This window comes from Coregonus clupeaformis, chromosome 31 (genome assembly GCF_020615455.1).
Source record: "Coregonus clupeaformis isolate EN_2021a chromosome 31, ASM2061545v1, whole genome shotgun sequence".
Classification (NCBI taxonomy): Eukaryota; Metazoa; Chordata; class Actinopteri; order Salmoniformes; family Salmonidae; genus Coregonus; species Coregonus clupeaformis.
Genome location: NC_059222.1, coordinates 23,021,562 through 23,039,303, shown reverse-complemented (window position 1 = coordinate 23,039,303; position 17,742 = coordinate 23,021,562). Strand labels below are relative to the sequence as shown.

The 17,742-nt window shown below is 41.3% G+C and overlaps 1 protein-coding gene across 1 annotated transcript; it reads left to right on the top strand.

Moving 5' to 3' along the window:
• Nucleotides 1-2,772: 2,772 nt before the first annotated feature.
• Nucleotides 2,773-17,110, top strand: LOC121547264 (syntaxin-4-like). Its single transcript, XM_041858439.2, has 11 exons — nt 2,773-3,017; nt 3,396-3,494; nt 3,860-3,959; nt 13,276-13,350; nt 13,477-13,547; nt 13,650-13,758; nt 13,935-14,008; nt 15,110-15,247; nt 15,456-15,566; nt 15,667-15,753; nt 15,936-17,110. The coding sequence occupies exons 1-10, from the start codon at nt 2,988-2,990 to the stop codon at nt 15,742-15,744; spliced, it is 885 nt and encodes a 294-aa protein (XP_041714373.2). The 5' UTR covers nt 2,773-2,987; the 3' UTR covers nt 15,745-15,753; nt 15,936-17,110.
• The last annotated feature ends 632 nt before the right edge of the window (nt 17,111-17,742 follow it).

The window sequence follows — 17,742 nt, the reverse complement described above, 5'->3', positions numbered from 1 at the left end:
TGCTTATACAGAAACCCAGACTAAAACCCCAAAGAGCAAGCAATGCAGATGTTGGCATCGGTTCTGTGACACCATTGGAAGGGCGACACCTGTGGGAGAAGTGTGGGGGATGATTAAGAGGATGAGTGGGATCAGAAGGGAGTGGGATTATCCAGTGTTGACGAGTGGGGAGGATGTGGCAGTAATAGATGAGGAGAAAGCAGAGATGATGGCCAAAGCATTTGTCCAAGTGCATAGCTCCGCAAATCTGTCAGAGGAGGGGCAGAGGGGGAGAGAGAACACGAGAGAGGAGCATCCTGGAGTGCTGGAAAGGAGGGAGGATGTAAATGATGCGTTGAGTGCACCATTTACCAGGGCAGAGGTGAAAAGAGCAATAGGTAAGGGTGGGTTAACTTCACCTGGGAAAGATGAGGTGTGCTATGTTATGTTGGCCCATCTTAATGAGGCACTGGATAAGGTATTGGTGTTGTACAACAGAGTGTGGGAGGAGGGGAAACTACCAGGCAGTTGGAAGGAGGCAGTAGTGGTACCAATCCGGAAGCCCGGGAAGGATCCAACGAAGCCAACAAGCTATCGGCCAATAGCTTTAACATCACATGTATGTAAGATTATGGAACGGATGATTACGGAGAGGCTAACTTACTTCCTGGAGAGCAGAGGGCTAGTAACGCCACATTAGAGTGGGTTCAGGAAGGGTAGGGGAACTATGGATCCAGTGCTCTGCTTAGAAGCAGAGGTCAGGAAGGCTCAGGTGAACAAGGAGACTGTTGTAGCTGTCTTTTTTGATGTAGAGAAGGCGTATGATATGACGTGGAAGGAGGGGTTGTTAATCAAGCTTGATATTATGGGGGAGGAGGATGAATGTACAACTGGATAAAGGATTTCCTGTTTGGAAGGTCTATCCAGGTGAGGGTGGGGCAGTCTTTATCAGGCAGCTACTTGGTGGATAATGGTACACCGCAGGGGCGCGTGATTAGTCCTCTGTTGTTCTCAATCATGATCAATGATGTTTACTCTCAGGTACAGCTGGATATAGGGAGGTCGTTATTTGCAGATGATGGTGCCTTATGGAAGAGGGGAAGAAATGTGCCATACATAGTCAGGAAGGTACAGGAAGCAATTTATGAGGTACAGCGGTGGGCATTAATGTGGGGATTCAGGTTCTCTGTAGAGAAAACTCAAACAGTGTTCTTTACCAGGAGGAAGGTGGGAGATGAGGTATGCTTGAGGTTATATGGAAGAAACTTGGAGAGGGTGGGGGCCTTCAGGTTCCTTGGGGTATACTTTGATACTACACTGACCTGGAACACATTGAGAGAGTGGTGGGAAAGTGTAAGAAGGTGCTAAATGTGATGCGCTGTCTGACGGGGAAGGAGTTGGGGCCTGGGCGTTCCTCATTGAAGACCATGTATGTTGCATTGATCCGATCTGTAATAGTCTATGGAAGTATAGCATATGGTTCGGAAGCCCGGACCTCACTGGAAAGGCTAGATGTCATACAGGGGCAAGGACTCAGAATATGTAGTGGGGCATTTCGGACGTCCCCAGTGGCTGCATTACAGGTGGAGATGGGGGATATGACGTTGCAGATTAGGAGACAGCAGCTGGCAATGAATTACTGGGTCAACCTACAAGGACATGGGGTGTCTCATCCTTGCAAAAGGGATTTTTTTACAGGCATGCTGGGAACATGAGCGAAGACCGAACACGAGCTTTGGGTGGGTGGGTAATACCCAGGTGAAGGAGATGAGACTGTCTGGAAGGGAGTTTAGTCCAACGGTAGTTATTCCTGTAAATCCACCATGGCTACTCCCGTCTCCAGTAGTTGATCTAGAAGTGTTGGAGAGACTACAGAAAGATAGGGAGGGTGTTGATCCAGCTGATTTCTTTAAGAGACGTCTGGAAACTGTGTATCAGGATTTTGTGGCCATTTACACAGATGGTTCAAAAGATCCATGGACAGGACATACTGGGTCAGCATTTGAAGTGCAGGAATGTGTGATGGAAGTCAGTAAACGTATTACAGATCATCTGGCTGTATATACGGCGGAGCTGATGGCCATACTGTTGGCCTTGCAATGGGTGGAGGAAGTTAAGCCAGACAGAGTAGTTATTTGCTCTGATTCATGTGCAGTGTTAATGAGTCTCCAGTCCTTTAGCTCATGTAGCAGACAAGACCTGCTTTATGAGGTGCTACAAACCCATGGCAGGATTAAACAGATGGGTATTCAGATAAGATTTACTTGGGTTCCAGCCCATGTGGGGGTGGAGGGGAACGAGGCAGTAGATGAACAGGCTAAACAAGCACTTAGTAGTGGGGATGTTGATGTTGAAGTGTCAATGAGCAAGGCAGAGGCAAAAAGACTGATATATACAGTGATGGTGAAGAGATGGCAGGAGCAGTGGAATTTAAATAATAAGGGAAGGCATTTATTTCAAGTACAGATGAAAGTCGGGTAGGGGTGGATGGCAGGAAGGGGCAGAAGAGAGGAGGCTATTTTTACAAGATTAAGGGTGGGACACAGCCAGTTAAATAAGACATTAAACGTGATAGGAAAGCATCCATCAGGAAAGGCCGTCATTGTAAATAAGAATTTGTTCTTAACTGACTTGCCTAGTTAAATAAAAATAAAATGTACTTTATCCCCGTCTCTGGCCTACACTCCAGTACGGTAGGTGGCGGTAATGCACCATAACGTTGGATGCCAACCGCCGATAACGCTCACTGAAGAAGAAGAACACCGTATTGTATCTATCCTTGCGTTGAAAAATGATTGGGTCGATAGGTGGCGGATGTGTTCTCTTTCTCTGAAATCCTAGCTGAAGAGGATGTTTTATATCTGTGGTAGCAGTTTACCAGAGTTTACTAGTTGAATGACACAAACGTTTTTATGTTTTATTGCTCATTTGATCAACATTTTCTTTACCTTGATATAGGATATCGTAATAGTATCTTCGTTAATACATTGCATTTGGCCTGAGAGGAAATGCGGGACCGAACCAAGGAACTTGGCAATGTGAGTTTAAAAAGAAAAACAGGCTAGCTAGCAGGCTAGTTACTAACCAATATCAATGAATTTAGACTTTTATGCATGGTCAGCTGCAGAATTTGTAGCTATTTCATAGGGTATTCAATTTATTCTTTATCTGGTAGCTATTAGTGCTAGCTAGCTACATTGCTTGATAATTGGTGAACCTAGCAAGCTACTTGTTAACCTAGGATAGCTAGCTAAATTAGCATAGTTAAGAGAGTCTACAACCAAGGATGGGCCAGTGGCTAAAAGTGTAGTGAAAGTTCAATGGCGCACTCAATATGGGTTGCATGTTGGACTTACATGCTAATGACGTGATGATTTGATCCAATATTTCCCTATTCTCTCTTCCTCACACACCAGACCGCAGAGGCGTCAGACGAGGATGAAGAGGGTAGGGCCCTTATGATCAAACCGGGGATTTCTACAATGAAGGAAGAGAAGGACGTTTTTTTCAAGAAGGTGAAATCATGCAACTTAATTCAACAGTCAAGGCATCTGTTTGCATTTTTATGGTGACTTGATGTCAGTTTCAATGTTATGCTTCTCAGCAGTACTTTTCTCTTGGCTTGTGGTTGTGGATGCCAAGCACAGGAACAGTTTGTTGTGCCAACATAACTATCATTCTTGATCTGGCCGAAATATTGTCTAGTCAAAACCAGTAGCTTTTCTGTATGCCCAATGTACATGTTATGCGAACAGTCATCTTGTCAGTGATACACACGATGATGCAGAATTTGTTTCCTGGTCCTTACTTTAGTGCCCCAAAAAAGCAATTTCACAGTTTAGCTATTACATTTACCAGCCTGTTTATCCCTTCTCATCAGGTCCTAGAGATTCGAGAGGTAATGGAGACGCTTAAAAAGGTGGTCTCTGACCTTGAGAACAAACAGAAGACAGTGTTGGGTGTGGCACTGCCAGAGGACGGTCAGTAGATCAACACTAACACACTGACATTATTTGCTAATATGCTGAATGTAAATATATGGCATGGTGGTAATGTATGTAGGAGTTATTATATGATATACATAGAATATGGGCAATTCCAAAAGCTCTGTTAAATATAAAATACAGGTTAAATAATCAAAATAAAATATCTACTCCGAATTAAGATTCAAAGATGTCTGCAGAAAGAATGGGGTGTCGGCTATGATATGACACCTTGAGTTTGAAAAAAAACCTTTTGGTTATTGAACTACAGTGAGTGATGGTAACTGAATGACATCATGGGTCCCTGATCTGTACTATACAGAAATGCAGAATTATTCATGTCATTCTCTTCCATGGTGATGTATCCTGAATAAGTACACAAAGGTAGAAAAATGCAATATCCTCCTTTGCATGTTTGGGTATTATTCTATACATTCACTATTATTCTAATGAGCCCCCCCCCAAACATGACCATGGTCCAGACCGCACCAAATCTGTAAGAATCATAGATGTCTGTTTCACAAGTTTGGACATTACAGTAGAGTACAGCAAAGCACAGTAGAGTATAGTTCAGAACACTACAATACAGTAAATTGCTGTACTGTACTCTAGTGTGCTCTAATGTACTATACTCTACTCTATTGTACAGTACTATATTGTACTGACAAACTCTACTTTACTGTACTGTGCTGTCCAAACATGTGAAACAGCAGACGTCTTATGATTGGTTCAGATTTGGACTGACCAAATTTGAACTACTTTTCAACGTCCGTGGACGTCCGGTGTCAGTTGGTGCTCAGTGGGTGAGAGGGCTGGTTACAGTAAATGGAAAAAGAAGGGTCTCATGGGTAGGTGTCAGTAAGAGCCAGGAGAGATGACATTAACTGGAGAGAGAGAGAAGTGAGACAAGGAGAGGGAGGGGTTTTCCAGACTGTTTTTACACTCTTGCGTTGACCACCATGCAACAAAGAAAACAGTTATGAGCTGAATATAACAGTATGTCAGTGGAAGGGAGGACAGTAGCAGGTGACACAACTGTGGTTTGTGACTCCTGGGTCATTCCACCTCAAAAAGCACAAGAAAGAAGATTGACACCCACCATCTCAGATTGTTCTGAAGTAGTTTCTGTTTTTAGAAACATAAGATTAGCATTCCTGCAACATTTTGTTGAAATATAATTTGATCTCTGAGAAATTAAGCTAATTGATAGCACCCAAATTGGCCATTTTTAATTTATAGGATTTATATAATATTCAATAAATATAGTACCTAACACCCGATTTGGACCAAACTTTGTTTTGAACAATGATTTAGACTTGAGAAATCCAAAGATATGGTCAAACGCCACCCAGGGAGTGCCATGCCAATACCACCCCAACAACAAGTATATAGTATCAGTTCTCTATGTCTGACAAGTAGTATGGAGCTGCGGCTCGGAGTATTGTTTGTTCGTCCTATGTAGGCTTAATGTGTAGAAGTAGTATTTGAAGTTGTTTGTCTCATCCTGATATTATCCGGTTCTGACCACTAGATGGTGCTGTTTTAGCTGATTTTATTGATAATGATTTTTTTAAAGGGATAGTTCACCCAAATTACAAAATGACATTGGTTTACCTTATCCTGTAAGCAATGGACAAGGTCAGACAGCAGCAGTCCAATGCTTTAGTTTTGTTGTCTACTGTTTCAATTGCTAACCTTTTAGCATTTCTGTCACAAATTGAATGCAAGTAGGGCCTCCTGTAGCTCAGTTGGTAGAGCATGGCGCTTGCAACGCCAGGGTTGTGGGTTCGATTCCCACGGGGGGCCAGTATGAAAAATGTATGCACTCACTAACTGTAAGTCGCTCTGGATAAGAGCGTCTGCTAAATGACTAAAATGTAAAATTTAAGTAAATGGTGCAAACAGTGCATTCGGAAAGTATTCAGACCCCTTGACTTTTTCCACATTTTGTTACATTACAGCCTTATTATAAAATTGATTAAATTAATTGTTTTCCTCATCAATCTACACACTATACCCTATAATTACAAAGCGAAAACAGGTTTTTAGATATTTTTGCAGCATTGAAGGTCCCCAAGAACACAGTGGCCTCCATCATTCTTAAATGGAAGAAGTTTGGAACCACCAAGACTCTTCCTAGAGCTGGCTGCCCGGCCAAACTGAGCAATCGGGAGAGAAGGGCCTTGGACAGGGAAGTGACCAAGAACCCGATGGTCACTTTGACAGAGCTCCAGAGTTCCTCTGTGGAGATGGGAGAATCTTCCAGAAGGACAACCATCTCTGCAGCACTCCACCAATCAGGCCTTTATGGTAGAGTGGCCAGACGGAAGCCTCTCCTCAGGAAAAGGCACGACAGCCCGTTTGGAGTTTGCCAAAAGGCACCTAAAGGACTCAGACCATGAGAAACAAGATTCTCTGGTCTGATGAAACCAATATTGAACTTTTTGGCCTGAATGCCAAGCGTCACGTCTGGAGGAAACCTGGCACCATCCCTACGGTGAAGCATGGTGTGTGGCAGCATCATGCTGTGGGGATGTTTTTCAGCGGCAGGGACTGGGAGACTAGTCAGGATCGAGGCAAAGATGAACGGAGCAAAGTACAGAGAGATCCTTGATGAAAACCTGCTCCAGAGCGCAGTCAATACGAATAGAACTAATGACCAGAGAATGCCGTTAATTGCACTTGACAACCAGTGTTAGTGAAAGTAACATCACGTTTTGTTGAAAAATTGATGGTTTGGGAAAGAATCTTGTTTTTTCATGTTGGTAACCCATTGAATAAAAGCAATAATACACTCGAGTGGCTATGACCACTTACAGTGAGGGAAAAAAGTATTTGATCCCCTGCTGATTTTGTACATTTGCCCACTGACAAAGAAATGGTCAGTCTATAATTTTAATGGTAGGTTTATTTGAACAGTGAGAGACAGAATAACAACAGAAAAATCCAGAAAAACGCATGTCAAAAATGTTATAAATTGATTTGCATTTTAATGAGGGAAATAAGTATTTGACCCCCTCTCAATCAGAAAGATTTCTGGCTCCCAGGTGTCTTTTATACAGGTAACGAGCTCAGATTAGGAGCACACTCTTAAAGGGAGTGCTCCTAATCTCACTTTGTTACCTGTATAAAAGACACCTGTCCACAGATCAATCAATCAATCCGATTCCAAACTCTCCACCATGGCCAAGACCAAAGAGCTTGATTGTAGACCTACACAAGGCTGGAATGGGCTACAAGACCATCGCCAAGCAGCTTGGTGAGAAGGTGACAACAGTTGGTGCGATTATTCGCAAATGGAAGAAACACAAAATAACTGTCAATCTCCCTTGGCCTGGGGCTCCATGCAAGATCTCACCTCGTGGAGTTGCAATGATCATGAGAACGGTGAGAAATCAGCCCAGAACTACACGGGAGGATCTTGTCAATGATTTCAAGGCAGCTGGGACCATAGTCACCAAGAAAACAATTGGTAACACACTACGCCGTGAAGGACTGAAATCCTGCAGCGCCCGCAAGGTCCCCCTGCTCAAGAAAGCACATATACATGGCTGTCTGAAGTTTGCCAATGAACATCTGAATGATTCAGAGGAGAACTGGGTGAAAGTGTTGTGGTCAGATGAGACCAAAATCGAGCTCTTTGGCATCAACTCAACTCGCCGTGTTTGGAGGAGGAGGAATGCTGCCTATGACCCCAAGAACACCATCCCCACCGTCAAACATGGAGGTGGAAACATTATGCTTTGGGGGTGTTTTTCTGCTAAGGGGACAGGACAACTTCACCGCATCAAAGGGACGATGGACGGGGCCATGTACCATCAAATCTTGAGTGAGAACCTCCTTCCCTCAGCCAGGGCATTGAAAATGGGTCGTGGATGGGTATTCCAGCATGACAATGACCCAAAACACACAAAGGCAACAAAGGAGTGGCTCAAGTAGAAGCACATTAAGACTAGCCAGTCTCCAGACCTTAATCCTATAGAAAATCTGTGGAGGGAGCTGAAGGTTCGAGTTGCCAAACGTCATCCTCGAAACCTTAATGACTTGGAGAAGATCTGCAAAGAGGAGTGGGACAAAATCCCTCCTGAGATGTGTGCAAACCTGATGGCCAACTACATGAAATGTCTGACCTCTGTGATTGCCAACAAGGGTTTTGCCACCAAGTACTAAGTCATGTTTTGCAGAGGGGTCAAATACTTATTTCCCTCATTAAAATGCAAATCAATTTACAACATTTTTGACATGTGTTTTTCTGGATTTTTTTGTTGTTATTCTGTCTCTCACTGTTCAAATAAACCTACCATTAATTTTTTTGTTTTTGATAACAGAATGACGACACTAGGCAATATTTTTTAAACTTTCAGAAGGCAGATCATTTTGCAAAACTAAATATAAATGTTGATATTAGTTGGCAGGGGTGATCATGTCACCAGAATAAGACCCTCAATACAGTGCCTTGAAAAAGTATTTAGCCCCCTTGGCGTTTTTTCCTATTTTGTTGCAGTACAACCTGTAATTAAAATGCATTTTATTTGGATTTCATTTAATGGACATACACAAAATATTCAAAATTGGTGAAGTGAAATGAAAAAAATATCTTGTTTCAAAAAAGTCTAAAAAATACATAAAAGAAAAGTGGTGCGTGCATATATATTCACCCCCTTTGCTATGAAGCCCCTAAATAAGATCTGGTGCAACCAATTACCTTCAGAAGTCACATAATAAGTTAAATAAAGTCCTCCTGTGTGCAATCTAAGTGTTTCACATGATCTGTCACATGATCTCAGTATATACGCCTGTTCTGAAAGGCCCCAGAGTCTGCAACACCACTAAGCAAGGGGTACCACCAAGCAAGCGGCACCATAAAGACCAAGGAGCTCTCCAAACAGGTCAGGGACAAAGTTGTGGAGAAGTAAAGATCAGGGTTGGGTTATAAAAAATATCAGAAACTTTGAACATCCAACGGAGCGCCATTAAATCCATTATTTAAAAAAAATGGAAATAATATGGCACCACAACAAACCTGCCAAGAGAGGGCCGCCCACCAAAACTCACGGACCAGGCAAGGAGGGCATTAATCAGAGAGTCAACAAAGAGACCAAAGATAACCCTGAAGGAGCTGCAAAGCTCCAAAGCAGAGATTGGAGGATCTGTCCATAGGACCACTTTAAGCCGTACACTCCACAGGGTTGGGCTTTACGGAAGAGTGGCCAGAAAAAAGCCATTGCTTAAAGAAAAAAATAAGCAAACACGTTTGGTGTTCGCCTAAAGGCACGAGGGAGACTCCCCAAACATATGGAAGAAGGTACTCTGGTCAGATGAGACTAAAATTGAGCTTTTTGGCAATCAAGGAAAACGCTATGTCTGGCGCAAACCCAACACCTCTCATCACTCTGAGAACACCATCCCCACAGTCTAGCATGGTGGTGGCTGCATCATGGTGTGGGGATGTTTTTCATCGGCAGGGACTGGGAAACTGGTCAGAATTGAAGGAATGATGGATGGCGCTAAATACAGGGAAATTCTTGAGGGAAACCTGTTTCAGTCTTCCAGAGATTTGAGACTGGGACGGAGGTCCACCTTCCAGCAGGACAATGACCCTAAGCATACTCCTAAAGCAACACTCGGGTGGTTTAAGGGGAAACATTTAAATATCTTGGAATTGCGTAGTCAAAGCCCAGACCTCAATCCAATTGAGAATCTGTGGTATGAGTTAAAGATTGCTGTATACCGGCAGAACCCATCCAACTTGAAGGAGCTGGAGCAGTTTTGCCTTGAAAAATGGGTAAAAATCCCAGTGGCTTTATGTGCCAAGCTTATAGATACATACCCCAAGAGACTTGCAGGCTCTACAACGTATTTACTTTGGGGGGGTGAATAGTTATGCACGCTCAAGTTTTCTGTTTTTTTGTCTTATTTCTTGTTTGTTTCACAATGAAAAATATGTTGCATCTTCAAGGTGGTGGGCATGTTGTGTAAATCAAATGATACAAACCTAAAACAAAATCCATTTAAATTCCAGGTTGTAAGGCAACAAAATAGGAAAAATGCCATGGGGGGTGAATACTTTCGCAAGCCACTGTATATATTGGAAAGGAGCATCAAGCTCATCTTCTTGCACTTTCACCACCCTGTGAAGTTCATTATAACTTATTTCATCTGTAGCCTAATTAACTGCATGCTTTCCCGACGAGTCGTAGTGGGATGACCACTCATGTCATCGCGTGACTCCAAGTTTACTTCGATATGATGGTTATTATATCAATAATTGCGCATAAAAGCATTTCCACTGAAATGTCTTGCATAATTAATTTTACAGACACAAAAAGATCCCACCTTGTCTAGCTTATTTTATTTTGTCGACATTTATAAAGTTTATCGACAAATGTTCTGTTTCCATCATGCCTGTCATGACATAATTTTTTATCCGACATGTACTTTACTCGCAATAAAAGGTTGGATGGAAACCTGGTTAGTGACTTTCTTTGAACAGGGGGAAAAAACATCACCAAATTCACTGAGAATACATTACATAGGATGAAGAAACAATATTCCAAGCCACAGCTCCATACTACTTGTCAGACATGGAGAACTGATACTGTATACTCGTTGTTGGGGTGGGATTGGTGTGGGGGTTCCGTGGGTGGCTTTTGACTATTTCTTTGGATTCCTCATGTCTTACTCTCTAGCCTCATTTCCATCCACAGCTGTGATGGAAGCAGGAAGTTTCGGTACAATTTTATAAATGGCAACAGATTATTTGTCCGTTCGACATGGTGGGATCTTTTTGTGTCTGTAAAATGTATTAACCTACCCCCACAGCCTACCAGAGTAGGCAGATTAGCTTTGTTTTATATATATTTTTTATGATATCCAATTGGTAGTTACAGTCTTGTCCCATCGCTGCAACTCCCATTCAGACTCGGGAGAGGCGAAGGTCGAGAGCCATGCATCCTCCGAAACACGACCCTGCCAAGCCGCACTGCTTCGTGACACACTGCTCGCTTAACCCGGAAGCCAGCCGTACCAATGTATCGGAGGAAACGCCGTACAACTGGCGACCATGTCAGCTTGCATGCTCCCGGCCCGCCACAGGAGTCGCTAGAGCACGATGGGACAAGGACATCCCAGCCGGCCAAATCCTCCCCTAACCCGGACGATGCTGGGCCAATTGTGCGTCGCCTCATGGGTCTCCCGGTCGCGGCCGGCTGCGACACAGCCCCGGATCGAACCCGGTTCTGTAATGACGCCTCAAGCACGGCAATGCCTTAGACCGGCACATTTGCTTTTTAACTCAACAGTTTTTGTGACAAAACTATCGGGATAATTGAAAATGCGATGGAAAAACATTGAACTTTCGATTTTTATACGGGTACATGAAAATGTAAGCGAAAAAGTACATTTTGTGTGCACTATGTCATCACATACAGATTTTTATCCGCAACAAGTACGTTTGGTGGAAACACACCATTGGTGGGGAAATGCGCATATTTCCTTTATGCTGATTTTAGAATATTCGCATGAAAATCTGTTGCCAATTGGATAGAAACCTAGAAATGTTTAGAAAAAAGTTTGGTCCAAATCAGATGTTAGGTACTACTATATTTATTTAATAGTATTTGAATCCTATAAATTAAAATAGCCAATTTGGGTTATTTCTCAGATCAAATTATATTTCAACAAAATAATGTTGCAGGAATGCTAATCTTATCTGTTTTCTAACTACAGAAATGATATCAGAACAATCTGAGATGGTGGGTGTCATGGCATGCTGAAATGACATGGAACAACCCTACTATGAATTCTCATTGTAGCCAATTCAGTTGCAGTCATTGTTACAGATTCTTTGGTCGATTTGGTAACATAATGACACGTTTTAATCACTTAATAAATCATAAACCAAATTCTTCTCAGTTAAAACATTTTATACAACAGGTGGTTTGAAATTCCCATTGTTAGTCTATCCTGCCCATGATATACTAGACAACATACACATGGGCACATTATAAAAAGTGCCGTTGCCTAGCAACACAGTACTATTACTTTTACAGATCCACTGTCTCATCTGCTCAGTCATGCAATGTATAAACTTGATCTCTACTGTAAAAAGCATCTAGACATTATCTCTGACATTTGCAACATTGTTGCAATAAAGACAGGCAGATTTTCTCAGCCAGTCGATATCATGATTCAGCATTATTTGTATGGATACACAAAGAAATGTCAATAGATAAACAAGTAAAACGAAACGCAGCTAGTTTGCAGTCTTTCAAGCCTCAGTCTGAAGTGATTGTGTTAGCTGTGTTGGCTAGCTAGCGAGGGAAGAGCCTCCATAGCAACCATTTTTGTTTGCCATAGCAACCTGCAAAGTTCTGGAACTATCAACCCGCACTTGGGTAGTTTCGCGTTACATAGCAGTCATTACGAATATAACTAATGACCAGAGAATGCCGTTAATTGCACTTGACAACCAGTGATAGTGAAAGTAACATCACGTTTTGTTGAAAAATTGATGGTTTGGGAAAGAATCTTGTTTTTTCATGCAGGTATGAATAAAATCAAAAATACACTCGAGAGGCTATGACCACTTAACAGCCATGATAAAAATGTCATAACACATGGCCTCATGTATTATTGCTTAAATAACTAATTGGTAGGTGTACCTTTTTTACTTTTTACATCTGAACTTTCATTATCATCCCTCATGAGGGAGGGAAATTAGAAAATGTCTTAAAGATGTGGGTTTTTGGTAACAGAATGACGACACTAGGCAATATTTTTTTAACTTACAGAAGGCAGATCATTTTGCAAAACTAAATATAAATGTTGATATTAGTTGGCAGGGGTCTTCAACATTATTGTGCTTTTTCTGCTAGATGTTTTCTAAGACCCATTTTCCATCTGTTTGACCAGAAATCAAAGCCTTTGCTTATTCAACATTTTTCGGATGGAAAATGGTTGAAAAATGTATACATGCCTTAATTTCTCAGAAATGTAGACTCTTGGCTTTCATTTGACACCAAATTTGCCGCTATGAGCTTCACATGCTACCGCTCATGGAGCTTTTTATATGGGAATGCCCTTATGTAATGTGAGATGTAGCCAAATTGATCACTGGACCTCCATGTCTTGTCAGAAGGGACACATTGCACTAAAAAGTGTCTCTGTTTGAAGGGCATTTTTCCTTTCTGCTGATATAGCAGTTGTGCTAAGCGTACTATTAGGTACCATTTCCCTACATGCTGAGGGATTTGTTACTCTGCCTTTTGACAGTCAATAAAAGGTGAGTTTGTAACGTTTCTTTGTGGTTCAGGTATGAAAAGGGAACTCCAAACCCTTAGGGAAGAGATCAAAACAATGGCAATGCGGATCCAGAAGAAACTGAACAGTGAGTATTCTAAGCTGAAACGATATGATGAGCTACTGACTAATGACCACTGGTGATTCGGTGCCCCCAGTGGATACACCTGAATATAGAAATATCCAACCCATTGTTATTTTTAATTTTTTACAGCCATTGAACCCAAAAAAGGAGATGATGATGGCAAATACGTCCCCATAAACCTAAGGATGCAGAGAGCACAAGTGAAGCTTCTATTTAATTAATAAAGTATTGATTGTAATCCAATATACAATAGGCTGACATTAATGTAACACTTTTTCCATCCCTCTGCCTCCTCTCTCTAGCATGGCGTCTTGTCTCGGGAGTTTGTGGAGTTGATGGGCCACTGTAACACCATCCAGGCTTCCTACAGAGATCGCAACGTGGAGAGGATACAGAGGCAGCTCAGAATCAGTAAGTATGAACGTTATCTGTTACTGTTATGATACAGCTCATCCGAAAGTGATTTCAACACCATGGATTTTTGTCTTTTGAATTCAAGACTACAATGTAGAAGTTCATCTACAAAGGTGATTTCATGTGAAAATGAAATATACCCAAAAGCAGCAACTGTTATTGTATCCCTCCAGCTGGCACCAATGTTACAGATGAGGAGTTGGATGTTATGCTTGAAAGTGGACAGACTGATGTTTTCACACAGAATGTGAGTATGACTGACCTGACTTAAACTAACCACAATTGATTCATGCTGAAACCACCTGCTGGCAATCCAGCAACATTATTCTGTTCCTCTTATTGTTCTCTGTCAGCTATGACTTTTCAGGCTCTGTGTTTTGCTGATACAGCAGAATGACAAAAAAACGTATTGAAATGGCATTGTCTAGTTAAGCTCTTTTTGGTGTGGTTTGGGACAAAGACATGCTTATTCAGTGCCTTCAGAAAGTATTCAACCCCCTTGACTTTTTCCACGTTACAGCTTGAATTTGAAATGGATTAAATTGAGATTTTGTATCACTGATATACACACAATACCCCATAATGCCAGTGGAATTTTGTTTTTAGAAATGTTTATGAATTAATTACAAATGAAAAACTGAAACTTCTTAAGTCAATAAGTAAGTATTCAATCCCTTTGTTAGTCTAAATAAGTTCAGGAGAAAATGTGCTTAACAAGTTGCATGGACTTTTGAATGACTACACCATCTCTGTACCCTACACACACAGTTATCTGTAAGGTCCCTCAGTCAAATCAAATGTTATTTGTCACATACACATGTTTAGCAGATGTTATAGCGGATGTAGCGAAATGCTTGTGCTTCTAGCTCCGACAGTGCAGTAATATCTAACAAATAATATCTAACAATTTCACAACATATACCCAATACACACAAAACTAGTAAGGAATGGAATATAAGAATATATACATATATGGACAAGCAAGGGGGTTGAATATTTTCTGAAGGCGCTCTTGGAGGAAAATGATGACAGATTTGTTTTGTTTAAGACACTCTTGATTGCTTGCATTGGACTACAGGTTTGGATTTGGTAAGCACTCATTGTCTGTGTCTGGGGACATTCTTAGAAATCTGTATAGTCGCCATAGTTGTGAAAGAGAATCCCGTAGATGGAACCATTTGGCCACCCCTGCTTTAGAAGAATGGGACTACTTTAGCTGTTTCAGTTCAAGCATAGTTGATGTTCTCTTGACTGGATGTGTTAAGTTTTATGAGCAGTTAAATAGACACTTGTTATATCATTTCTCAGACACAACCTGATTGTAACATTTACTCTCTTCCTCCTGTAGATCCTGATCGATGCTAAAGCCACTAAGCAGGCGCTGAATGAGATTGAGTCCCGGCATGATGAGATCCTTAAACTGGAAAGGAGCATTAGGGACCTGCATGAAATGTTCCAGTACCTGGCCATGGAGGTGGAGTCTCAGGTAAGACTGTCAAAGGTTTAAAAGCTTTGGATTGGTGCAAGCATAGGTACAATGAATTTTCCATTATATTTCCCACACCAGTACAAGTGCACACACTTTGGGGAGAAAGGAGAGATGGGCTTTGGAGACTTGTTACTGAGAAAGTTGGTTGGGAAAAACCTTAGTGAAGTGTTTTGCTGTAATGACAAACTGTTGTTCTGTTATGCAGGGGGAGATGGTAAACCGCATTGAAGCCAACATCATCAACTCAACTAACTATGTTGAAAAGGCAGTGGCAGACACTGCGAAAGCTGCCACCTACCAAAACAAAGCACGCAAGGTAGGAATTAATTTTAAGGTTGTTGTGCAAATTATTGGACAGGTTAGCTAATGAACATTGATACTTGATACTACCTTTCTATCGCTCTCTTCCTCTACAGAAGAAGATATGGATCGCATTATGCTGCGCCATTCTCCTCCTCATTTTAGCCATCTCATTGGCTGTCAGCTTCTCCTGAGATCCTGATGTGAGTTCACTCTTGACGTACATGTAGTTAGCAAAAATGGCCATATTTCATATGAATATCATATCAACATAAATTTACTGCAAATACAAAACTATGAACTATTTGTTGATTAGGTCAATGTATTCAATCAATTTATTTTGTACCTTTTTGCATACATACTTTTTTGTAATTCTTCCTTGCAGTGTCATCTTCCTCTAATCCACTTCTCCTGCCCTCGGACCTTGAAAAGAAGAGAAGTCCTGTCTTATTGATATCACTGACCTTTTAACTATCGATACCCTCGCACAGACAGGCAGACTACAGTAGGCAACCAACCATAGCCTCTCATGCTCACGTTAACTGTCCCTTTCAGCAAAAGGCACTGCTGAAGTTTTTTGGCTCTCTCTGTGGCGCCCTTTTCTTCAATGGCACCCTAAATGAAAATGTGTGGACAACTTGTTACTTACTCAACTTGCTGGACCCCTACGTGTCCGCAAGGAAGAATGCAGTATTGGAACCGACACTGACAAGGTACTGATGATCAGATTTGCTCAGGAAAACCCATAGCTAAATTGATTCTTATTGTATGTCTTTATTTTATAAAGCAAAAGAAAACATTAAGCGCATAGGGCTTGTTTTTAAATATATTTTAGATATAGAATAATATAATTGTATATCGCCAATATTATTTGGTGAGTAATTAAGACGTGCAGTTATCAAACTAGAAAGGTGTCTTAAACGGCTTCCATGTTACCCTTGTATATAGAGAAGATCTTTTAAAAATAATTATTGGCACTTTAAATTTCTCTCCCATTAAGAGAATGTTGTCTAAGCACTGCAATGAATGGCCCATTACCCCCATGTTGTTCTAGTCACTTCAGTATTTATTTATAGTTTTAATATTGTGGAAGCTGCTATGTTTAGTCTCGCCACAGCAATAGGAACCCTTATAGTTATGGTGCCTTTTTTCCTAGTTAACGTTTATCTTGTATGTGTTTGCGGACATCTAAGGGCTCTATCTGAGATCATGGTGTAGTGCACTACCTTGTTTAATTTTTTTAAAGAAGGGATGGAATCTGTGCTGTAATTATTCAATGCTCTTCTGCTTAAAGAACTCATTAACCATTTTATATCAGATTTTCTTTCAAACCGTAAAGATATCAGCCATGGTACTTTACCCTAGCCTTAATTCTCTGTGCTGATCAGCTCCTCCCTATGAAGTGACTAGAGGTGCTAAAACTTGTACAGTATTTGCGAAGGAGAAACAGGATGAATGAGGAGAGCAGTGGAGTACATTGTGGCTGTTGAATTTTGTATCAAACTTTCAGCATGGTTTTTAAAATGTATAATGGTTTTAAAAATAAAAACGTAAAATGGGTTTAACTGTTGCACAGATGAAAGTTTGCCGAGCATGGTTTGCGTCCATGCCTCTTTTCTGCTACTGCTGCATGTTCTCTGAGGGAAACAGTCCTCAAATATCTCAGGAGGGACATCTTGCGCATTTACTGTATATGTTCTCAATAGCCATCAGATCGATGTACTAAAGACATGGCTACATAAGCAAATCCCTGACAGGCAGAGATTTATGGTATGCTGAACAAAAATATAAAAGCAACATGTAAAGTGTTGGTCCCATGTTTCATGAGCTGAAATAAAAAAACATCCCAGAAATGTTCCATATGCACAAAATGCTTATTTCTCTCAAATTGTCCACAAATTTGTTTACATCCCTGTTAGTGAGCATTTCTCCTTTGCCAAGATAATCCATCCACCTGACAGGTGGGCATAATGAAGAAGCTAATTAAACAGCATGATCATTACATTTTACATTTTAGTCATTTTAGCAGACGCTCTTATCCAGAGCGACTTACAGTTAGTGAATACATATATATTTTTTATACTGGCCCCCCGTGGGAATCGAACCCACAACCCTGGCGTTGCAAACACCATGCTCTATCAACTGAGCTACATCCCTGCCGGCCATTCCCTCCCCTACCCTGGACGACGCTG